The sequence below is a fragment of the Ochotona princeps genome, chromosome 9 (assembly GCF_030435755.1).
Source record: "Ochotona princeps isolate mOchPri1 chromosome 9, mOchPri1.hap1, whole genome shotgun sequence".
In the NCBI taxonomy this organism is placed as follows: domain Eukaryota; kingdom Metazoa; phylum Chordata; class Mammalia; order Lagomorpha; family Ochotonidae; genus Ochotona; species Ochotona princeps.
In genome coordinates this window covers 14023292-14041107 of record NC_080840.1, presented here as the reverse complement: position 1 = coordinate 14041107, position 17816 = coordinate 14023292, and the positions used below count along the sequence as shown (strand labels likewise).

Genomic DNA, 17816 nt, shown 5'->3' with positions numbered 1-17816 from the left:
TTATTTATTTTCACTACAAAGTTAGATATACAGAGAGGAGGAGAGACAGAGAGGAAGATCTTCCGTCCGATGATTCACTCCCCAAGTGAGCCGCCACGGCCGGTGCTGCACCGATCCGAAGCCGGGAACCAGGAACTTCTTCTGGGTCTCCCACACAGGTGCAGGGTCCCAAGGCTTTGGGCCGTCCTCGACTGCTTTCCCAGACCACAAGCAGGGAGCTGGATGGGAAGTGGGGCTGCCTGGATTAGAACTGGTGCCCATATGAGATCCCGGGGCGTTCAAGGCGAGGACTTTAGCTACTAGGCCAAGCCGCCGGGCCCCTAGGTCCAGCTTTTATGTGACCCCAGGAGTGAGGTTACACAGTGGAATGAATTGTTGCAGGTAGGATCCTTTGGGGACCAGCAAAAACACTGCCTGCCTAAGGAATCAATCTGGTCTAGCACTTCAGTTAGGTAGAAACAAGGGCAAAAATGATCATTTGTTCTAATAGTAAAGGGCAAGGAATGCAGATTAACTTGACGAGAGAAAAGCTCAGTAGACAAGATGTAAACAAATACATACTTTCAAAGAAATAAAGTCCTTTCAAAAATATGTTCATTAGGAAAATAATAAAGGTTATGAATGCAGAAAAAAGTGTGAAGGGACAAAGTAATTGAGGCAGTAAGATGTCCTAATTAGCGGTAACTTAACTACAAATTAAAGTTAATACAATCTCACCTGTAAAAATGGGCAATATTCACATTTGGTGAAAATTTTCCTTTTGTTTCCTTAATAATTTATTTACATGCTCATGATAAAAAAGAAATAAAGAAATATATAAAGTAAAAGTGCCCTTTTCAAAGCTGTCGCCAATCCTTGCTCCAAAGGAAAGAGTTTGGTTTGTCCTCCGGGACTTTTCTGAGTGCTCATAAGCATATTCATGCACACACTTGTAAAATACAGTGCCCCACAAACCAGATCATAATCTTTTTCAGCATGTTGCTTTTTCGCTCAACAGTATATCACAATCATCGTTCTGCTTTAGCACTTAAGAGATGTCCTCAGTATCCAATCAAATGTGTGTCATGATACACAACTAGCCCTAATGAATTTAACTCCTATTTGTTTTGCTACCGAAACAATATTACAGTAAAAGTTACGTAAGCATATACTTACAAAATCGTTCAGTTATTGTTGAAGGGTTAAATTTTGAAGGGTAAACTTCCAGTAACTTTTAAGTCAAATTTCCACAGGTGCAGTAAAATAGTATCATAGTCTAACAATTCACAGTCTCATATAATAGTTTATACTCTCCCTACACTGTCACCAAGGTTCAATATTATTCATTTTTATACATCTAGTCTTGAATGTTACACATTTTATTGGTGAAATAGTGCTCATTTTAATTTGAATTTAAGTATCACTAATGAGAACATTTTATTCCTCAAACTATTTTGATCATCTACGTGCTTTCTTGCATTCTCCTACTGAGCACATTTAATTTCATCACCAAAAAAGTTATTACTTAAATCTTTTCTAGGTTTGAAATTTTTTGTTTATTTTTTATTTAGGTGTGAGAGAGAGAGAGAGAGATTGAGATTATTGGTTTACATTCCAAATGCCTGCAACAGCTAGGGCTGGGCCAGGCTGATGCCAGGGTTCTAGAACTCAGTCTGGACCTCTCACTTGGGTGGAAGGAAACTAAGTATGTGAGCCATCATCTGTTGCTTCTCAGGGTGCTCACCAGCAAGAAGCCAGAACTGGAAGCATGTCAAGGCTTGAACTCTGTGCACTCTGAAAGGGCGTGTGGGCATCTGAAGTGGTGTTCTAACCACTGTGACCAATGCTTTTTCTTTTTATTTGGTTTTGTAAATGTAGGGAAATGGACAGGTGTTGTGTTGCAGAGGTGACTTTTTGCAGGGACACCTGCTTCCCATATGAGAACACCTGGAGTCAAGTCCTGCCTCTTCTTCAGATCCAGCTTCCAACTAATGTGCATTGGGGGAGGGGATTCTTACCACTAATGGGGAGACCTGAATAAGTTTCTATGTCCTGACTTTGGTATGGCCCAGCCACTGCTATTACAGGTATTTGGGGACTGAAGCAAGAGATGGAAAATTAAAAACTCACACTCTCTTGGGCCTGGCACAATGGCCTTATCCTCACCGTGCATGCACTGAGATTCCATATGGGTGTCAGTTTGTATCCCAGCTACTCCACTTCCCATCCAGCTCCTTGCTTGTGGCCTGGGAAAGCAGTAGACGACGGCCCACAGCCTGGCACCCTGCACCTGTGTGGCAGACCTGGATGAAGCTACTGGTTCCTGACTTCAGATTGGCTCGGCTCTGGCCGTTGCAGTCAACTTGGGTGTGAACCAGTGGATGGAAGATATTTGTCTCACCTTCTCTCTGTAAATCCACCTTTCGATAAAATAAATAAATGCATCTTTTAAAAAGCACTCTTTATTTTCCAATCTATCTGTTAACCTGCCTTTCAAATAAATATTGAAGAGGAAAAAGTCAGGCAGTATTTTAGCATTGAGTCTGAAATATTTGCTTTGCCTACAAATCATCAGGCAGCTTTTTTTGGCGTGTCAAATTTGTACAATGAGAGAAAACTTTATTCTTTTGTATTTTGGTTATGAATTTTGACAGCCACTGGAATGAATATGATGTGAAAGAAAGTAGCAAAACAGCCATCTCCCCAAACCGATGTGAAATTTGGGCATGAATTCCCATTGTCATTTTGTCTCTTAGAAAATTCAGTGCATCGCAGCTTAATCCTAAATTTAAAAAATGTTGATTTTGTAGCGTAATCAGCTTTTCAATTGTTTTTGCAGTAAGCATGTCAATAAATCTCTGGAATTATAAATCTCTGGAAATGGGTTTGAGAATTACTGTTTTTCTCTTCCAGTGCCTTTGTTTCTGAGGCAGAAAAGAAACCCAAGATGTTGAACCAAACTACTTTAGATAAGAAACGCCTCACCCTCTGCTGGCAGGAGCTGGTATGTGATCTGTTTACTTGGAATACAGTTAAAACATCTGTTTTAAAAATAAACCCCATGGATGAAGCATAAATCGTAGATCATATGGGGATATAGTTTAAAGGACATACATTAGTTGGATGTAGAGACACAAATGAGAAGGACTATATGGTGAGTTGGAAAGGAACTAGCAATTTATGATGGGGGACAAGGATGAGCCAGAAGATCCCCAGCCCTATTTCCTCTTCTGATGGAGTATTACCTCCCTTGCCCCCCATCTTTGTTTATTTTCTTGTATTTTGCATTTTGCTATATGCAATAGGCTCTTTCTCCTGGCCATCTGCACTGCAAGCTCAATAGTATATGTCTATTCTTTCTCGGAATTCTTGAGAACAGTGCAATGAGAGGGCCTCCTCTAAGTCTTGGGGACCTTCTGGTGCTTACAGACACTGCCAGGTGCCTTACAGATGCTCAGACATTGGTGCATGAGTGGTGACTAAAAAAATGCCAGATCAAGTGAAAAAAACAAAACAAAACAAAACAACTGGATCTTCTCTCCTTCAAGTTCAGTCCCAGGAGTAATCTTTGGTCTACTGATTAAGATACCAGTTGGGATGTCCACATGCCATTTTGGAGTGCCTGGGTTCAATTCCTGGCTCCATCTGCAAACCGTAGCTTCTGGCCAATGCAGACCCTGGGAGGCAGCAGTGCTGGCTGCAGTGTTGGGGTCTCCACCACTCACATGAGACACTTGGATTGTGTTGCCAGCATATGCCCAACCAATCTTGGCCACTGCTGGCAGTCTCTGTCTGCCTCTCTCTCTGCTTCTTGAATGAGCAAAAATAAAAGTAAATATAAAACTGTAGTCCTAGCAGTAGTATCAAGGGACATTTTATGTAAAGCCATGATAATTCTGTAAAACAAAACAAAGCAAAAAACAAGAAACAAAAACCCAACACTCATTGTTTGGTGTTTTAGATGCATTTTAAAGCCACGAGTGGTATTCAGAGGGATGAAATGATTTCTAAAGGTCACAGCAGGTTCATTATAGTCCAGAGACTAAACCAAAGTCCCCTAACATCCATGCTTCTTGCTAAAACACTCGTTGGTACACTTTGGGGAAGTTGGATCTCTAACATCTCCCTGGACTGGATTTTTCCTCAGCACTTCTGGTTGGACTGCCCCTGCATGGTGTTCCTTCATTGCAGATTTCTGTCTTCTCACTCTCCTCCATCCCTGAGACTGAACAAGCCCTATGATTCCTGTATCTTTGTAGTTATTTGTGTCATCCTCTTCATCTCTAAGCTTATTATTTCCAATTTCCTAGTAGACATCTGACACGTTCCTCATGTATCATCTCAAAGTCAATACCATCAGCCCTCCATACCCTCGGGGTCCTTCTTGGTGATTTCAATGAACTATAGGTAAAAAGTTCTTGGGAAAAAATTGCATTTGTCCAGAAATACACAGACTGTTTTCATCACTGTCCCCTAATAAATTGTATAATAGCTATTTATATAACAGCTACATTGTGCTATCACAAATGATTAGAGACGATCTGAAGCATATAGGAAGATATGCACAGGTTATATGCAAATATTATGTCATTGTGTGTAAGACTTGACCATCTATAAATGTTGGTATCTAAGGGGAATTCTGGAACCAATTTCCCATGGACACCAAGAAATAACTGTGTATTCATATGCAAACTCATTCCGTGTACTGGTGCTGCTAATTATACTTACTATTCCAACTAGAAGGCTTAAGTAGCAATTTTACCAATTTCCCCCTTCACTTTCAGTATCTTATCTAATCTGCTGTTTAAGAAATCTGGAACTTATCCCATATCTGTACCCCCAGTTCTTTAGTCTATCTGGTCTTAACCATTTCAGTAGTTTTTCTCTAACCCATCTTCTATATCACAGCCAGAATAGTCTTTCTAAAGCACAAATATTATTAGCACACTTTGGCTGGAAAAAAGATCGCTGGTGTCTCTCAGTTCACAGGCTAGTGTCCTCTAGCCTGATATACAGAGATGTTCACTATCGGGCTCCAGTGGAGCATCCAGCCATACCCCCATTAGTCCCTTTTTTTATATCTATGATCCAACAGTTCAGAACGCTCAGTGATGTACCATCACATGTGATTGTTCTCTATGTTTGCACTCTCCTTTATTATCTTGTCACTTGATGAGATCATAATTCTGAGATTGAATTTGAGGCAATATGGATAAGAATATACAGCCATGGAGAATATAGGAAGAATATTTGAGCAAGAGGAACCCCAAAATGTGCCAGCTTTGGATGGACCAAACTTGGCATATTGTAGGGTTCTCAAGGAGTGGTTGGTCTGGGGCCCAGTGAGCCAGGCAGGAATGGTAGGAGGTGAAGAAACAAAGAGCCTGGGCAGAGCCAACCTAGCCAACATTTTAACAGACAATTTAAGAGGTGGGATTTCATTTGTAAACAGATATTAGCTGAACAGATGAATCAAAATAAGCACCTTTTAACATTCCAATAAGGATACAGCCTTATCTGGAAGTTTCCACCACCCCTCCAGTGACAAACGTGAGTCACGGTGAGGGAAATGTGTTCTGGGCTCAGCAGGGGTCAACTTCTGCTCTGCCCGTCAGGAACTACATGAGTCTTTCCTCTGCTGAAAAACAGCAATGACAGGGGTCAGTGCTGTGGCGCAACAGGTTAAGCCACTGCCTATGATTCTGGCATCCTGTATTGAAGTGCTAATTCGCATTCTGGCTGTTCTGCTTTCCATCTAGCTCCCTGCTAAAGCACTCAGAAAACACAGCACAACATAGCCCAAGGGCTTGAGTCCTTGCCATTCACATAGGAGACTTGGGCAGCGTTCCTGGCTCCTGGCTCCTGGCTTTGGCCTGGTCCAATGCTGGCTGTTGTATCCATTTAGGGGATGAACCAGCAAATAGAAGATTCTTTCTGTCTCTCCCACTAACCTCTGCCCCACTTCCATCATTCTGTTTTTTCAGATAAATAAAAAAAAATCTTAAAAATGAAAATAATAGAATCTTCTTTGCTAAGTGGAGTAATAAAGGTTTAATAGAGTAGTTAAAGTATTGTACTCCACATAGTGATTTTTAGTTGGCATTTTGCTAGTTGTTGTTAAGTATCTGAAAGCCTGGGTTCAGATCCTGGCCAGAAAACCCATTTCATCTTTAACCTTTCTGGGCTTCAACTTTCTGTTAGTTAAACAGGAGTGAGAAGATCATTACCTCCATATTCCTACAGACTTTTGGTTAAACGGGCAGCCTGCAGTGATGCACACTACAATAGCCCAACTGGTGGCTCTGGGTGGAGCTTATTGGCACCTTCGAGACTCTCCAGCGACAGACTGGAATCTATTGTCTAGATTTGTAGAAATGTCTATCCCGACTCTTGTTTTATTTCAGGAGGCAATGACGAAGGAAGCCAAGGAAATCATTCAGCAGCAGAAGAAAAAGTTCTCCCTAGATGAAATGATCCGTGAAGCCCAAAACTTTGTGGAGAAAATCCGCTTTCTCGTTGATGAGGTAATCAACTCCAAAGGCCAACCTTATTTGGAAGATTAGTTTGAATATCCTCCTGATGAGGTTTGGATATTTGATGAGATGGGAAAATGACTCGATGTTCTTTCTCCTCCAAGTCCTGCTGAGTTGAGCAGGCATTATTTGTCTAGAAGTGAGAAAAGAGACTTTTAAATTAAGTCAAACACGTACAGCTTTATTGATTTCCTTTTTACAGCAAAACAGAAAGCACATTCCATAATAGACTCCAGAAAAGTAAATAAACGCATGAGAGCTTTGAAAGGTTTTCAACTATGAAAGGATTTAAATTTATGTCCAAGAAAGGTCAAAACAGCAACTTTTTGCTTTAAAGTTTAGTCATAGTGTCTTCTGGTGACTTCTAGAATGGTCTTTAAAAGGCCTCATACTTCTTTCTGTCAAGATTCTAAAGCTCTTTCCTAAAACTTATGGATGTATAGAAACTTCTCAATCTGGGACAGCATCAGGGAGAGCAACAAACTCCCTGATGTTGCTCCAGAAATTATAGTTCTTGTTGCAAATTAGTCATTCCCTAAAGGGGCAAAATGGTGAGAGAGGATTTCAAGAACAAAAAGTTTGAACCAGGAACTGCACTTCAGGTCTGTGATTGACCCTGGCCAGGGAAATCTAGTGTCTGTTTCTATATCTAGAGGGAAAGGGTGGCCCTTGGAACACAAAATCCTCTTTTTGTTTTGGAAGCTATGTTCAGAAATGTCTAAAATGCTCACAACATAGTGGACTGCTTGGCTTGGAATTCTGCACTTCTAGTGTGATGAGCTCAACTTGACTCAGGCTGGTGGAACTCTGAAAGTGAAATTATTGAGCATCAGTCTACCCAACTCCATTGCCCTCTGTCCCACAGCCGCAGCACACCATCCCTGATGTCTTCATCTGGCTCCTGAGCAACAACAAGAGGGTGGCGTATGCCCGCATTGACTCCAAAGACCTGCTCTATTCACCTGTCAGGGAGCAGATGGGCAAGCACTGCGGGAAGATCAAAACTCATTTCCTCAAAGTAAGTCTGTGCTATTTTTGACTAAAGAAAGTAAAAATCTCTCTTTTTCCTGGCTAGTTCGGTGTCAAAGCTAGTTCAGAATTTCTAGCATGTGTTTCTGTCGCGGAGTCTGCTCCCAGATCTGTGAAAGCTATGAAGGCAACTCGAGTTAAATGGCTGAAGTCATAAAGACCATGAATCTAGGTTGAGATGTGCATCAGTTTGCTGGGTTTCTGTCAAAAAGTGGCATCATCTGAGTGACTCCAACAACAGAAATGGATTATTTCTCAATTCTACAACTTATAAGTCCCAGATCAAGGTCTTTGCAGGGTCACGCTCCCTCCAAAGGAGTTCGGAAAGTGAGGAATGACCTGTTCCAGGCCTCTCTCCTTCTAGTTCTGCTTCAGTCCTGGGGTTGGGCCAGGACAAGGCCAGTGTTCACATCAGTCTTGCTCTGTGTCTGCCTGTATCTTCATGTGGTTTTCTTCTGATGAGGGCATCAGTCATATTAGATTAGAGGGCCATCATACTCCAGAACAATGTCATTTCACTTCATTAATTGCACCAATGGTCCTGTTTTTTTTTTTTTATTAATTACATTGCATTATGTGACAGTTACATAGGCTCCGGGTTTCCTCCATACCCTCCCCATACCCTTCCCCCATGGTGGATTCCTCCACCTTGTTGCAATATTACAGTTCAAATTCAATCAAGATTCTTTCCTTGCAAACTTATGCCAAGTATAGAGTCCAGCATCTTATTGTCCAGATAAGTTGAACAGTTTCTTGGTGAGACCATTTCTGGTCTGAAGGTAGAGCTGGTAGAATATCGTCCCAGTCAATTAAGAGTCCTGACATAACATCAACAACGATTTACAACATTATGGAATTGACATGGTATTGAGTAACCAATATGTTAAAAGAGAAAAAAAAATGCAAGTTCTTAGCCACATCCATGATTAGCTCGTTGATATTTCAATTTTAGTTTATATATAGAGCCAGCTGTTATACCCCTTAAAACGGCTATAGGGTACTATTCAGCTGTCTTGCATCTATTTTCATTTTAGTATTTAGCCGTTTATTGTGTTGAAGTATAATTTTGCTGAACTTGGCAGATTTTGGAATAATCTAGACTGGCTTATAACTCTAACAAGACATTTGTCGACAATTAAGGTGCAGAACATTTTGGTTTTTTGGAGGGGTGTGCAGAGAAATCTTCAATACCATGGTGAGGAGTGACTAATCTTTGTGTCCCACCTAGTGAGGCATGAGTAAATCCACGCTAGCCCTTTCTTGTCAGATTCTAAGCTTTACTTTTTGTTGTTTGTCTGTTTATTCTAGGGGTTTTTTTGTTTGTATGTTTGTTTGTTTTGAGGGGTTTCTGGAGCACTCCCGATGGTCACTGCGAGGGAGGGTGGGGGTCCAGAGCCGGAGCCAGGCAAGTAATGGTCCTGCTTTTAAATAAGATCACATTCTGGATTCTGGGGAACAGGACTTCAACATAAGAATTTTGAGAAACTCTGTTTAATCTATAACAGGACTCCAGAGTGAATATTTGCCAACTGCATGACCTTGGACAAGGAATTTAATATTCCTCATCCTTCCTGCTGGTGAAGAATGCTCATCCCACTTTTAACTCACTAAGTAGAGATGATTATGTGGACTGAGTAAATAGATGCAAGTAAAAAACCCAAGGTTGTGCCTCCCTGGAGTAATCTCTATCAGTGCAGCCACTCCAACAACCGGGCATCCAACGTCCCAGAGAGCATTGCCGTGACTGTGCCTCATGCACGTTCCCTGAGTTGTTTGTGCTTCCACATGTTATTTTATGTCATGCAGAATGTAAAACGGTTTTTGTATCTACTCATGCAAAACTGTGATCAAAAAGGGAAAATTTTCACCTAAATTGTCCACCCCAAAGGTCAAAGATTTCTTTTAATTTTCTCCATTCAAGAAATGCTAACAAAGCAAGAAACATTTGCCTTCAAAAGAGCAAATCATCTCAAAAGGCCCTGAGCTAAATATACTAGGAGGTGGTATACAGTTACTCACTCCAAAATGTTTTGATGTGTCCTGGCGTAATGCAAAATTAGAACAAAAACAACTGTGGAATGAAGCCAGGGGATAGACATCAGAGAGAACACAGCGTTTGCCCTGGGACGTTCATTGTGCATCCGTTGTCTCCACGAGGATGACTCTAAACCCTGGTCTTCTTTATTTGTGTCTTCCTTTCACCATTGACACTTCTTTGAGTAGCTTTCTAAAATTTGCTGGATTCAGTTACACCTACATGGTAAAATGTCTTGATAAGGTGATTCAACCAAATTATTTTCATTCTAGTTTGGTGATCACCCATGACTTTAACTCACTTCCACCTGTAAGTGTGACAAGGGGTCACATCTTTCTTTCTCTCTAATTTAAATATATCCACAACACTGGTAAAATTGATGAGGCAGAATTTGCTGAACTCAACCTAGCCTTCTAGCTCCCTTTGCTGTCATCTCATAGGTGCCCCCAATGGGCAGAGATGTGGAAAAGAAAACTCATGGAAGGAGTCGATACACTCAGAGCCCACACAGTGGCCATCAACCTTCCTCTTGTCTGCTGGAGTCACTCTCTATGCTGAGCCCTCAGCTTTCCCCCCCCACATTAACACTAGCTCCAGGACACCTCATGTGTCTCTTCTCCTTCATCCTCCAGCACCCCAATCCAGCCTTCCCTAGGATGCAGCAGAAGGAGTGGCTGAAAGGCATCCTTTTGGGGTTTGTCACAGAGCAAAAGTCCTTACTTCTTACAACTTCAGTGCAATATATGTGAATTATCATCTCTTTCCTTTGTCTCAGTTGCCAAGACTTTCCTTTTTATTTAGGCCAGCTGGCATTTTCTGAACTCCAGTGGGAGTTGGGAAGGCACAGGAGAGGCCAAGATATTAGCATTCTGTTTCACGTAATATTTTAACGTTGCTGACCATGGACTTTTTCAAATGCACTTTTGTCTTTTAAAATTATTTTTCTTTGGTGTATTTTCTGGTAAGAAGGCAGGGACAGACACACATAGTTGGAACGATATGAGGTGTTGTTTCTAAAAGTGCCTGGAGAGGTGCTCAGTGTCCTTGGGAGAATTGAATGTGGATGCCTATCTGAGACGCTGTGCCATCTTGCCAGCAACTTCAACTTCTGTGTTTTCAAAAGACATATATAAGCTGTGAACTTTAGGAGTGTAACATGCCGCCTGTACCAAATGTTAGCTGAGCTTTGGTTCCCCACCCCCCCACACACACAATTTAAAAACAGTCTAAAGGAGTGATGTTTTAAAATTCCATTTTGTTTTACTGAAAGAAACAGAGAACACTAGATCTGCTCAGGGCAATGCAGCACACTATCATAAAAGCCACGCTGCTCAAATATTTAAAAGGAGCTCTACAGCCCACAGGATCGGCATCCATAAGGAAAAATGAATAACTGCAAATCCTCCCCGGACTCATTAAACTAGAATTTGCCTTTTAACAAGAGGCCCAGGCAATTTGCATGCGCTGATGCACACAGCACTATGTGAAGAGTTCTGGCTAAGTTTCTGTACCTGACTCCAGGTAGGATCCAGTTTGTGTCATGGTTCTTGCCCTGCTTCACTCTGCAACCTTTGGGTAGTTCTGTTAACCTCTCTGATTCCCTGTTTCTTCATCTCTAGGATAGATATTATAAAAATGTATACACACACATTGTGGGAATGAATGATAAAGGCTTGGTAATAGCATGCATGTAACAGACAATTTCATCTGAAGGGAGAAATGTTAGACCAAAGTCTAGAACAGTATAAGTGCTTTACAGTGTTGAAAACTATTCAGTAAGTACATACAATCTTACTATGCAACAAATATTTACTGTGTGATTCTTGGATGCCAAGAACTGTTAGGCACCAAGGCCATGACTGTGACCCAACAGACAAAAATTGATGTCACAATGATTCTACAAATGACAGAGGGATTACTTTTATTCATTTTTTGCTACTACAAGATTACTTTGGGTTTTCAGTGAACATTCATTTTATTGAATAAGCGCTCATTGCATTTTAGGTTGTTATTATTAGAGAAGTAATGAATTGAAGATTATTTGTTAATTTCAAAAATACCTGTACAAATCTTAAGAGAATAGTATTAAAGTGCTTACCTTAGCTAAGTAGTGGCATCATACTCCAAGACTAAACTCTCAGCTCCCACATACACTGCGCTGGCTTCTTCATTCTCACCTTTGTCTTTCTCTGTGTAGCTCTGATGCTTACTGCTTGTGAATCCCGTTCTGAAAGCTCTTAGCATAGAGCAAGTACCTGCTCACCAGTAGCTCATACCAGCTGTGCCTTTGCTCATGCGCTTTTCTCTTTCTGGAAATTCTAAGAAACACTAAGAGGCACTTAAAGGAGTACACAAAATCTGGACATGTGACCATGTCTTGTGCCATGAGTTACTCAGCATGTGCCTTTAATTTTTTTTATTATTATTTATTGGTCTGCTCTCTTGCCAGCACTTATGAACACAGCCAAGTCTGAGGCCTGAGTTTCCTTAGAAATAAGCATGAAATTTCCCTAATGCAGGTCACATGTGTAAGAAGCCAGGTGTCTGCATTGAGTTGTGTCTTTAGATCCACAGAATACATCCACCCCTGTGCACACAGGCTTATGTGTATGTACACACACTTCCATACATACTCCTATGCCACACAGTAATGCAAGCATAAGCAAGAAAGTTCATACAATTTGTAAGAATGTTTTAGACAGCTCATGGAAAGTAAAATTAAAAGATTAGGTTCATACAAAATGTTTCAAAATATCTGCTGTTTTTTCACAACACATTATTTTCCATGAAGCTTTAAAAGACCTCTCAAATCTACATCTCTGTGTCTATTCTAAGGAATTAAAGCAGGGAGCAAAGGAACCTAAAGCCACACTTCACAAGAAGGGTCAAAGGAAGGAGAAGCATTCAGCCAAAAAGAAAGAACACAGGAGGGTAGGGAGAGTCCTTCAAGCCTCCAAGAGCCTGAAATATGAAGGAAGCATTGGGGTTATTCTGAGCAAAGCCAAGAAACAGAAGCTCAGATTGGAGCTCCAGGCCGTTGAAAATACCAAGAGGGAGATTTTGGCTCAGTGCGGTGCAGATGGGGCTCAGAGTCGAGTCCAGATTTGGAATAATCAATTCTGGGTTTGAGCCCTAAACCTGTTACTTAAAAGCTGAGGGATAGTAAGCAGCTTCCTTAATCTCTCCAAGCCTGGGTTCCTTCATCTACCAAACAGGACAATGAAGACACCTAAGAGTTGGGTTGTAGACCTCACTCAGTGCCTTGTGTTGGCCCCTAACCCCTTTCAGCCTGGCTCTTCCATAGAGTTGTGCATCAGGGCAACTGATGCCATTGATCTCATTTAGATATGAGGAGCCCTGGAGAACTTTTCCCAGAATAAGTTTCTGGGTGTTGCGCCAAGAAAGACTTCTTCTCTCATCATTGCTTTCTACTGATGAGGCTGTTTTCCTTGTCGTCTTTCCCAGCTTCCTGGAAAAAGGCCTGCTGGTTGGTCAGTGCAAGCGAAGGTTGATGTGTACCTGTGGCTGGGTCCCACCAGATACTCCAGTGCCATTTTGGATAACTTACCAGCAGGCTATGAAGCAGAGACATCCTCCAAGGTGGCTGGTGTGAACCAACCCCCGTCCAACCTGCTCTATCAAGGTATGGTACTCCCTGAACAACAAAGGACATTCAATGTCCCCATTGGGTTTCTGAGAAAACAGCATGAAAGGCAGGATGAATGATTTAATCACACATTATTCTAGGATCTATTCATTTGCCTTCTGTTAAGTGTCCTTTACCTTCTAAGAACTCATCTGAAAAGAGTAAAGTCATTAAAACACAACTGGAATAAATGCTTATGTTTTTGTGATAGAAAGTTTGAATTCCTCTCTAGGTAGCCTAGGTGTGTTGAATTTGCATTTCAAATATGTCTTTTGAAGGAATTAGTAAATTTTTATGCTGATATGAGCTATGGAACTGGGATATGGATATGAGCAACGAGTCAGGTTTTCCTTTTACATGGTACTGTGATTTTGATCTATTAAATGTCCTATTACTGACCTGATAGAGAGAGTTGTCTGTGGGGTCACTTGTGTTTCTTTAGCTCAGTTCTTGGCTTGGTTTCTGACACAAGGTCATCAGGCTTTATGAAGTTCTGTATTCTATATAGTTATTTTCTGCAAGTGTTGTCATAGTTACAATTTCATGATTTTGGATTTGCTATAAATGTTAATATCTTACACCTTGGTTTTGCATTCTGCTGCCCAGCTTGCTCAATTTGTGTGATTTCTTATTGTTAAATTCAAATAGAGCAGACTGCAGTTCTAGCCTCACTTGTGCTGACCGAGTCTTGAGTTGAGCCCATGTTGGAATCACTGGAGAATTAGCCACACACTCTGTCTCACAAAGTGTCTCTGATGTCATTTCACTTTACCGCCAGTGGAATCTGAGGAGACATATTGATTCCCATGTAGCCAGGCAGCAGTTTTGGAAACAAGAATTTGGTGGTTAAACTCTAGCTTCCAATGTTAATTTGTAAGACCATAGTCTTTGTTTAAAAAAAAATGCCTGTCCATCATATTCCCTAAGTTTTATATAAGATCTCATTCAGTTCTCACACCAATCCTTGGAAATTTCATTTACAGAGGGAGAAAGTGTGTATCAGAGATGCTTAGAAGTTTCCCAAGGTCACATAGCTAGACAATGATAAAGGAAAATGCTCCAAAGTCTGCTTTTTTACTACTGCTTTCCATCTTATCTTTATAGAGTTTTCATCTACAGGTGATGAATACCCACACTACATTTTTCCTATTGCCTAGAGACTGTTTCTAGAGACTCAGGACTATGCTATATTTGCTATTCTACTTGCTAATAACTCAGAGGAGAGGAGAGACTTTTTTCCAGTGCTTAATGGTTCCTGTGGTGTTTGTTTTCATGGGGTCACCTAATAAACTTTTTCTGCTGCGCACTGGGCTTGAAGGCTTTGGCTGCCATCCATACCTATTGGAGAATTTTATGCTCCAGAAAATATCCGTTCAGTAGATAAAGAGTTTGCACCTATATATGGAAGGCATGATGGAAAAACCAGTGGGAGATTTGGGGAATGAATGAAAGGTGACCCCAACCCTGATATGGAGAAGATCATGCAAATGCCTGGCAACCATAGGTGCAGAGTAAGCACAACCAAGAGCTGATTGGATGAGTCACAGAATGTACCTAGTTAGACCCAAGGTTTTAGAAAAACAAAAATGTAAATGGAGGAAGTGGTTCCCCCTGGAGTTATACAGTGTATTGTTTGTGCGGCTATGATTAGGAACTCTGCTGAAGTTCCTGGACTATTTGCCCCAAGGACAGCTGGTGGACATTCCTTAGGATGAACATTGCCAAGTTCATTCCCAGCTGCCAAATTGGCCAAATTTTTGTGTACTGCACTAAAGAATCCTTGAGCTCTCTGTAGATAGACTCGTGTTTGCTGAATGATTTGCTGTGCTCATTTTCCAGAGCTTTCTTGTCAGCAGGGCCCAGTTTGTGAACATTTAAGGCTGATTGATATAAGTGGAGGCGGTGATAGCAGTGAAATTTAAGATTGAATCCAAAGAAATCACTTGTCTCATTTCCAAGATTGATCAGAGCTTGGAAAACCTTGTGCTGTAAACACCTGGACTTAACTAGGGGGTGTATAAAGCTCAAGTTTCTAAGCTCTTTGCAGAATCAGAATGCCGACTGATTCAGTGCCATATTCTCATACTCCATGCTAGTTTCTTGTAACCAGGAAATAGCATGTGGACAAGGAATTAGGTGGAGAACAGAAATTGTGCAGGTCTCATGACAATCAAACAAGGAATTGCCTGTGGTGCCTGCTAGTTTCTCTACCCTCCTTACCATGACAGTAAAAGGCCAAGTCCAATAGTACCCACTGCTGGAATGTCTCCTGTGCTTGTTCTTCATTTCCAATCCTGCACTGGCACACAAGTTCCTACCATTAAAACTTCCCATCTTGAGAGAAGATGTTGATTCCTTGTTGGTCCCAATCTCTTATATCCTTTCTATTCATTGCCAGCCTGACTTACGTTTGTTATACTCCTGAAGCTGTGTTCTGAGATCCTCAACTTCTATGCACACACCTTCAAGAGCACCCTAAACTGAGCACCAATGCCCTCGACAGTATGACTCCATTTGATAGTCTAACTAGATGATGTTTGTCCTTGTCTTGACTCACCAATGTCAAATCTCTGGGGCCTGGGTCCCTGTCTATCAACCCTGACCCCATTTAGAGCTTAGCTCAAAGGGCTTCACCTCCTCCCCTGACATCTGCATGTTAGCAGATGTGAATTACTCTTCCATGTGCCATATTCTCACTTTAAAGGACTATTTTGTGAGGTTCATATCATGCTATTTTGTCTTTTTTTCCACTAAGGACTAGATTATCAATATCCATCTATTTTACCATGTAGATCTCTAATTCATGGCTTTTTCCTGCTCAGTGAAGCACCTAATATTTTTCCTGTCTACTTCTCCAGAGATGGACACTAAAGTTGTTTTAAGTTCCTCATCACCATAGGTCATATTGGCATGAGCAATACTAACAGTGTACCAGCATCTTTGTTCTACATCTGAAGTTCTTCCCCTGTGCCAGGTGCTGTTATCAGCCCTGCCCCCCTTTATAATAATCAAAATGGGACTATCACTAACCTATTTTGTAGATAAGGAAATAAAGACCCAGAGAGGGTAGTATCAATGTCCAACCTCCCACTCCCCCACACACACCAGTGGAAAATCATAAAAATAAAATATGGTATTTAAGAGAAAGTGTATGTTGGAATCAGATGAAAAGAAAATCCTAGGGCCTGGCACAATGGCTTACTGGCTAAATCCTTGCCTTGCACATGCATGATCTTAAAATGGCACTTATTCATATCCCGGCTGCTGCATTTCCCATCCAGCTCCCTGCTTGTGGCCTAGGAAAGCAATGGAGGATGACCCAAGGCCTTGGGACCCTGCACCCATGTGGGAGACCCAAAAGAAGCTCCTGACTTCTGGCTTCGCATCAGCTTAGCTCCAGCCATTGCAGCCACTTGGGGTTTGGACCAGTGAATGAAGGATATTTCTTTCTGTATCTCCTTCTTTCTGCATATCTGCCTTCCCAATAAAAATGTATAAATCTTTCAAAAAGAAAGAAAATCCCAAGATCTGGCTTGTGTCGGCTCTGCAAACTTGGGAGAGTATTTTGGTCTTTGAGAGGGTCATGTTCCTTTTCTATAAAGTGGAGACAGTTATAAACATTTCACGGATGTATGGTGAAGATCAAGACACACAGTGTACAGTAGGAGCACCAGAGGACACCTGGCCCCAAATTACACTCTGTGCTTTATGTCTTTCTTCACAGCTTCTGTGCCAGCCTCAGAGGGGAGTGGTTCTCTGGTCTCTGTCTGAGGATAGATGTAGTTACACACTGCTCCACTAATGCCTGTCACTCTCCACAATCTCCCCCTCAGCCCGGCACGTCTTTCAGCTCAGAGCTCACATGTACCAAGCTCGGGGCCTCATTGCGGCTGACAGCAACGGACTTTCAGATCCCTTTGCCAAAGTCACGTTCATTTCCCACTGCCAGACTACAAAGGTAAGTAGGAACCCAGGCTGTCTCTTTCCTGCAGCAGACCCCACTGGAGACCTGGAGAAGACCGGGCCATGTTGCATGGGTGTTTCAGACTCAGCAGCCGATATGTGCCAGGAAGGACTGGCTGATCTGGAAAAGATTCAATGTAAAACTTCAGTTTTGCAAATCTCAAGGCAAAGGCAGATTGGGAAAGAAAAAGGAACCAGGCAGAAAAGGAATCTGTTGCACTTAGAGCAGGTGCAGATGTGCCAGGTACAGCGTCAGATGTGGTGGGGAAGCAACGAGTGAAGGACAGCCTAGATAATCCATGCAAGACTTGGAGCCATTTTTGTTTCTTTCTGGGAAGGCTCTTGGTAGAGAGAAAAGTTCTAGTTTTATGGTCAGGAAGCTCTGAGCTTATCAAGTCTCTCTCTCTCTCTCTCTCTCTCTCTCTCTCTGTCTCTGTCTCTGTCTGTGTGTGTGTGTGTGTTGAGTGCAGGATATACCCTTTCAACACCTATATTATTCAGCTGCCTCTGGACAGATGTGAGCATTCCAGGAGCTGGATCTATGTTCCCTTTCCTCTGTGCTTTCTCCCGCTTTCTATGCCCTGAGTGTTGGCAGGCTAAAGCAACACAAGTCCAGTGGCTCACCTTTCTC

The 17816-nt window shown here is 41.7% G+C and overlaps 1 protein-coding gene across 1 annotated transcript in view; it reads left to right on the top strand.

Moving 5' to 3' along the window:
* FER1L6 (fer-1 like family member 6) overlaps positions 1-17816 on the top strand; it is a 114508-nt gene that overhangs the window by 37849 nt on the left and 58843 nt on the right. The window contains exons 15-19 of the mRNA XM_058668364.1: positions 2893-2983; positions 6384-6503; positions 7378-7530; positions 13042-13219; positions 17056-17180. Of these exons, the coding sequence (XP_058524347.1) occupies positions 2893-2983; positions 6384-6503; positions 7378-7530; positions 13042-13219; positions 17056-17180 (667 nt within the window). The remainder of the gene's footprint in view (positions 1-2892; positions 2984-6383; positions 6504-7377; positions 7531-13041; positions 13220-17055; positions 17181-17816) is intronic.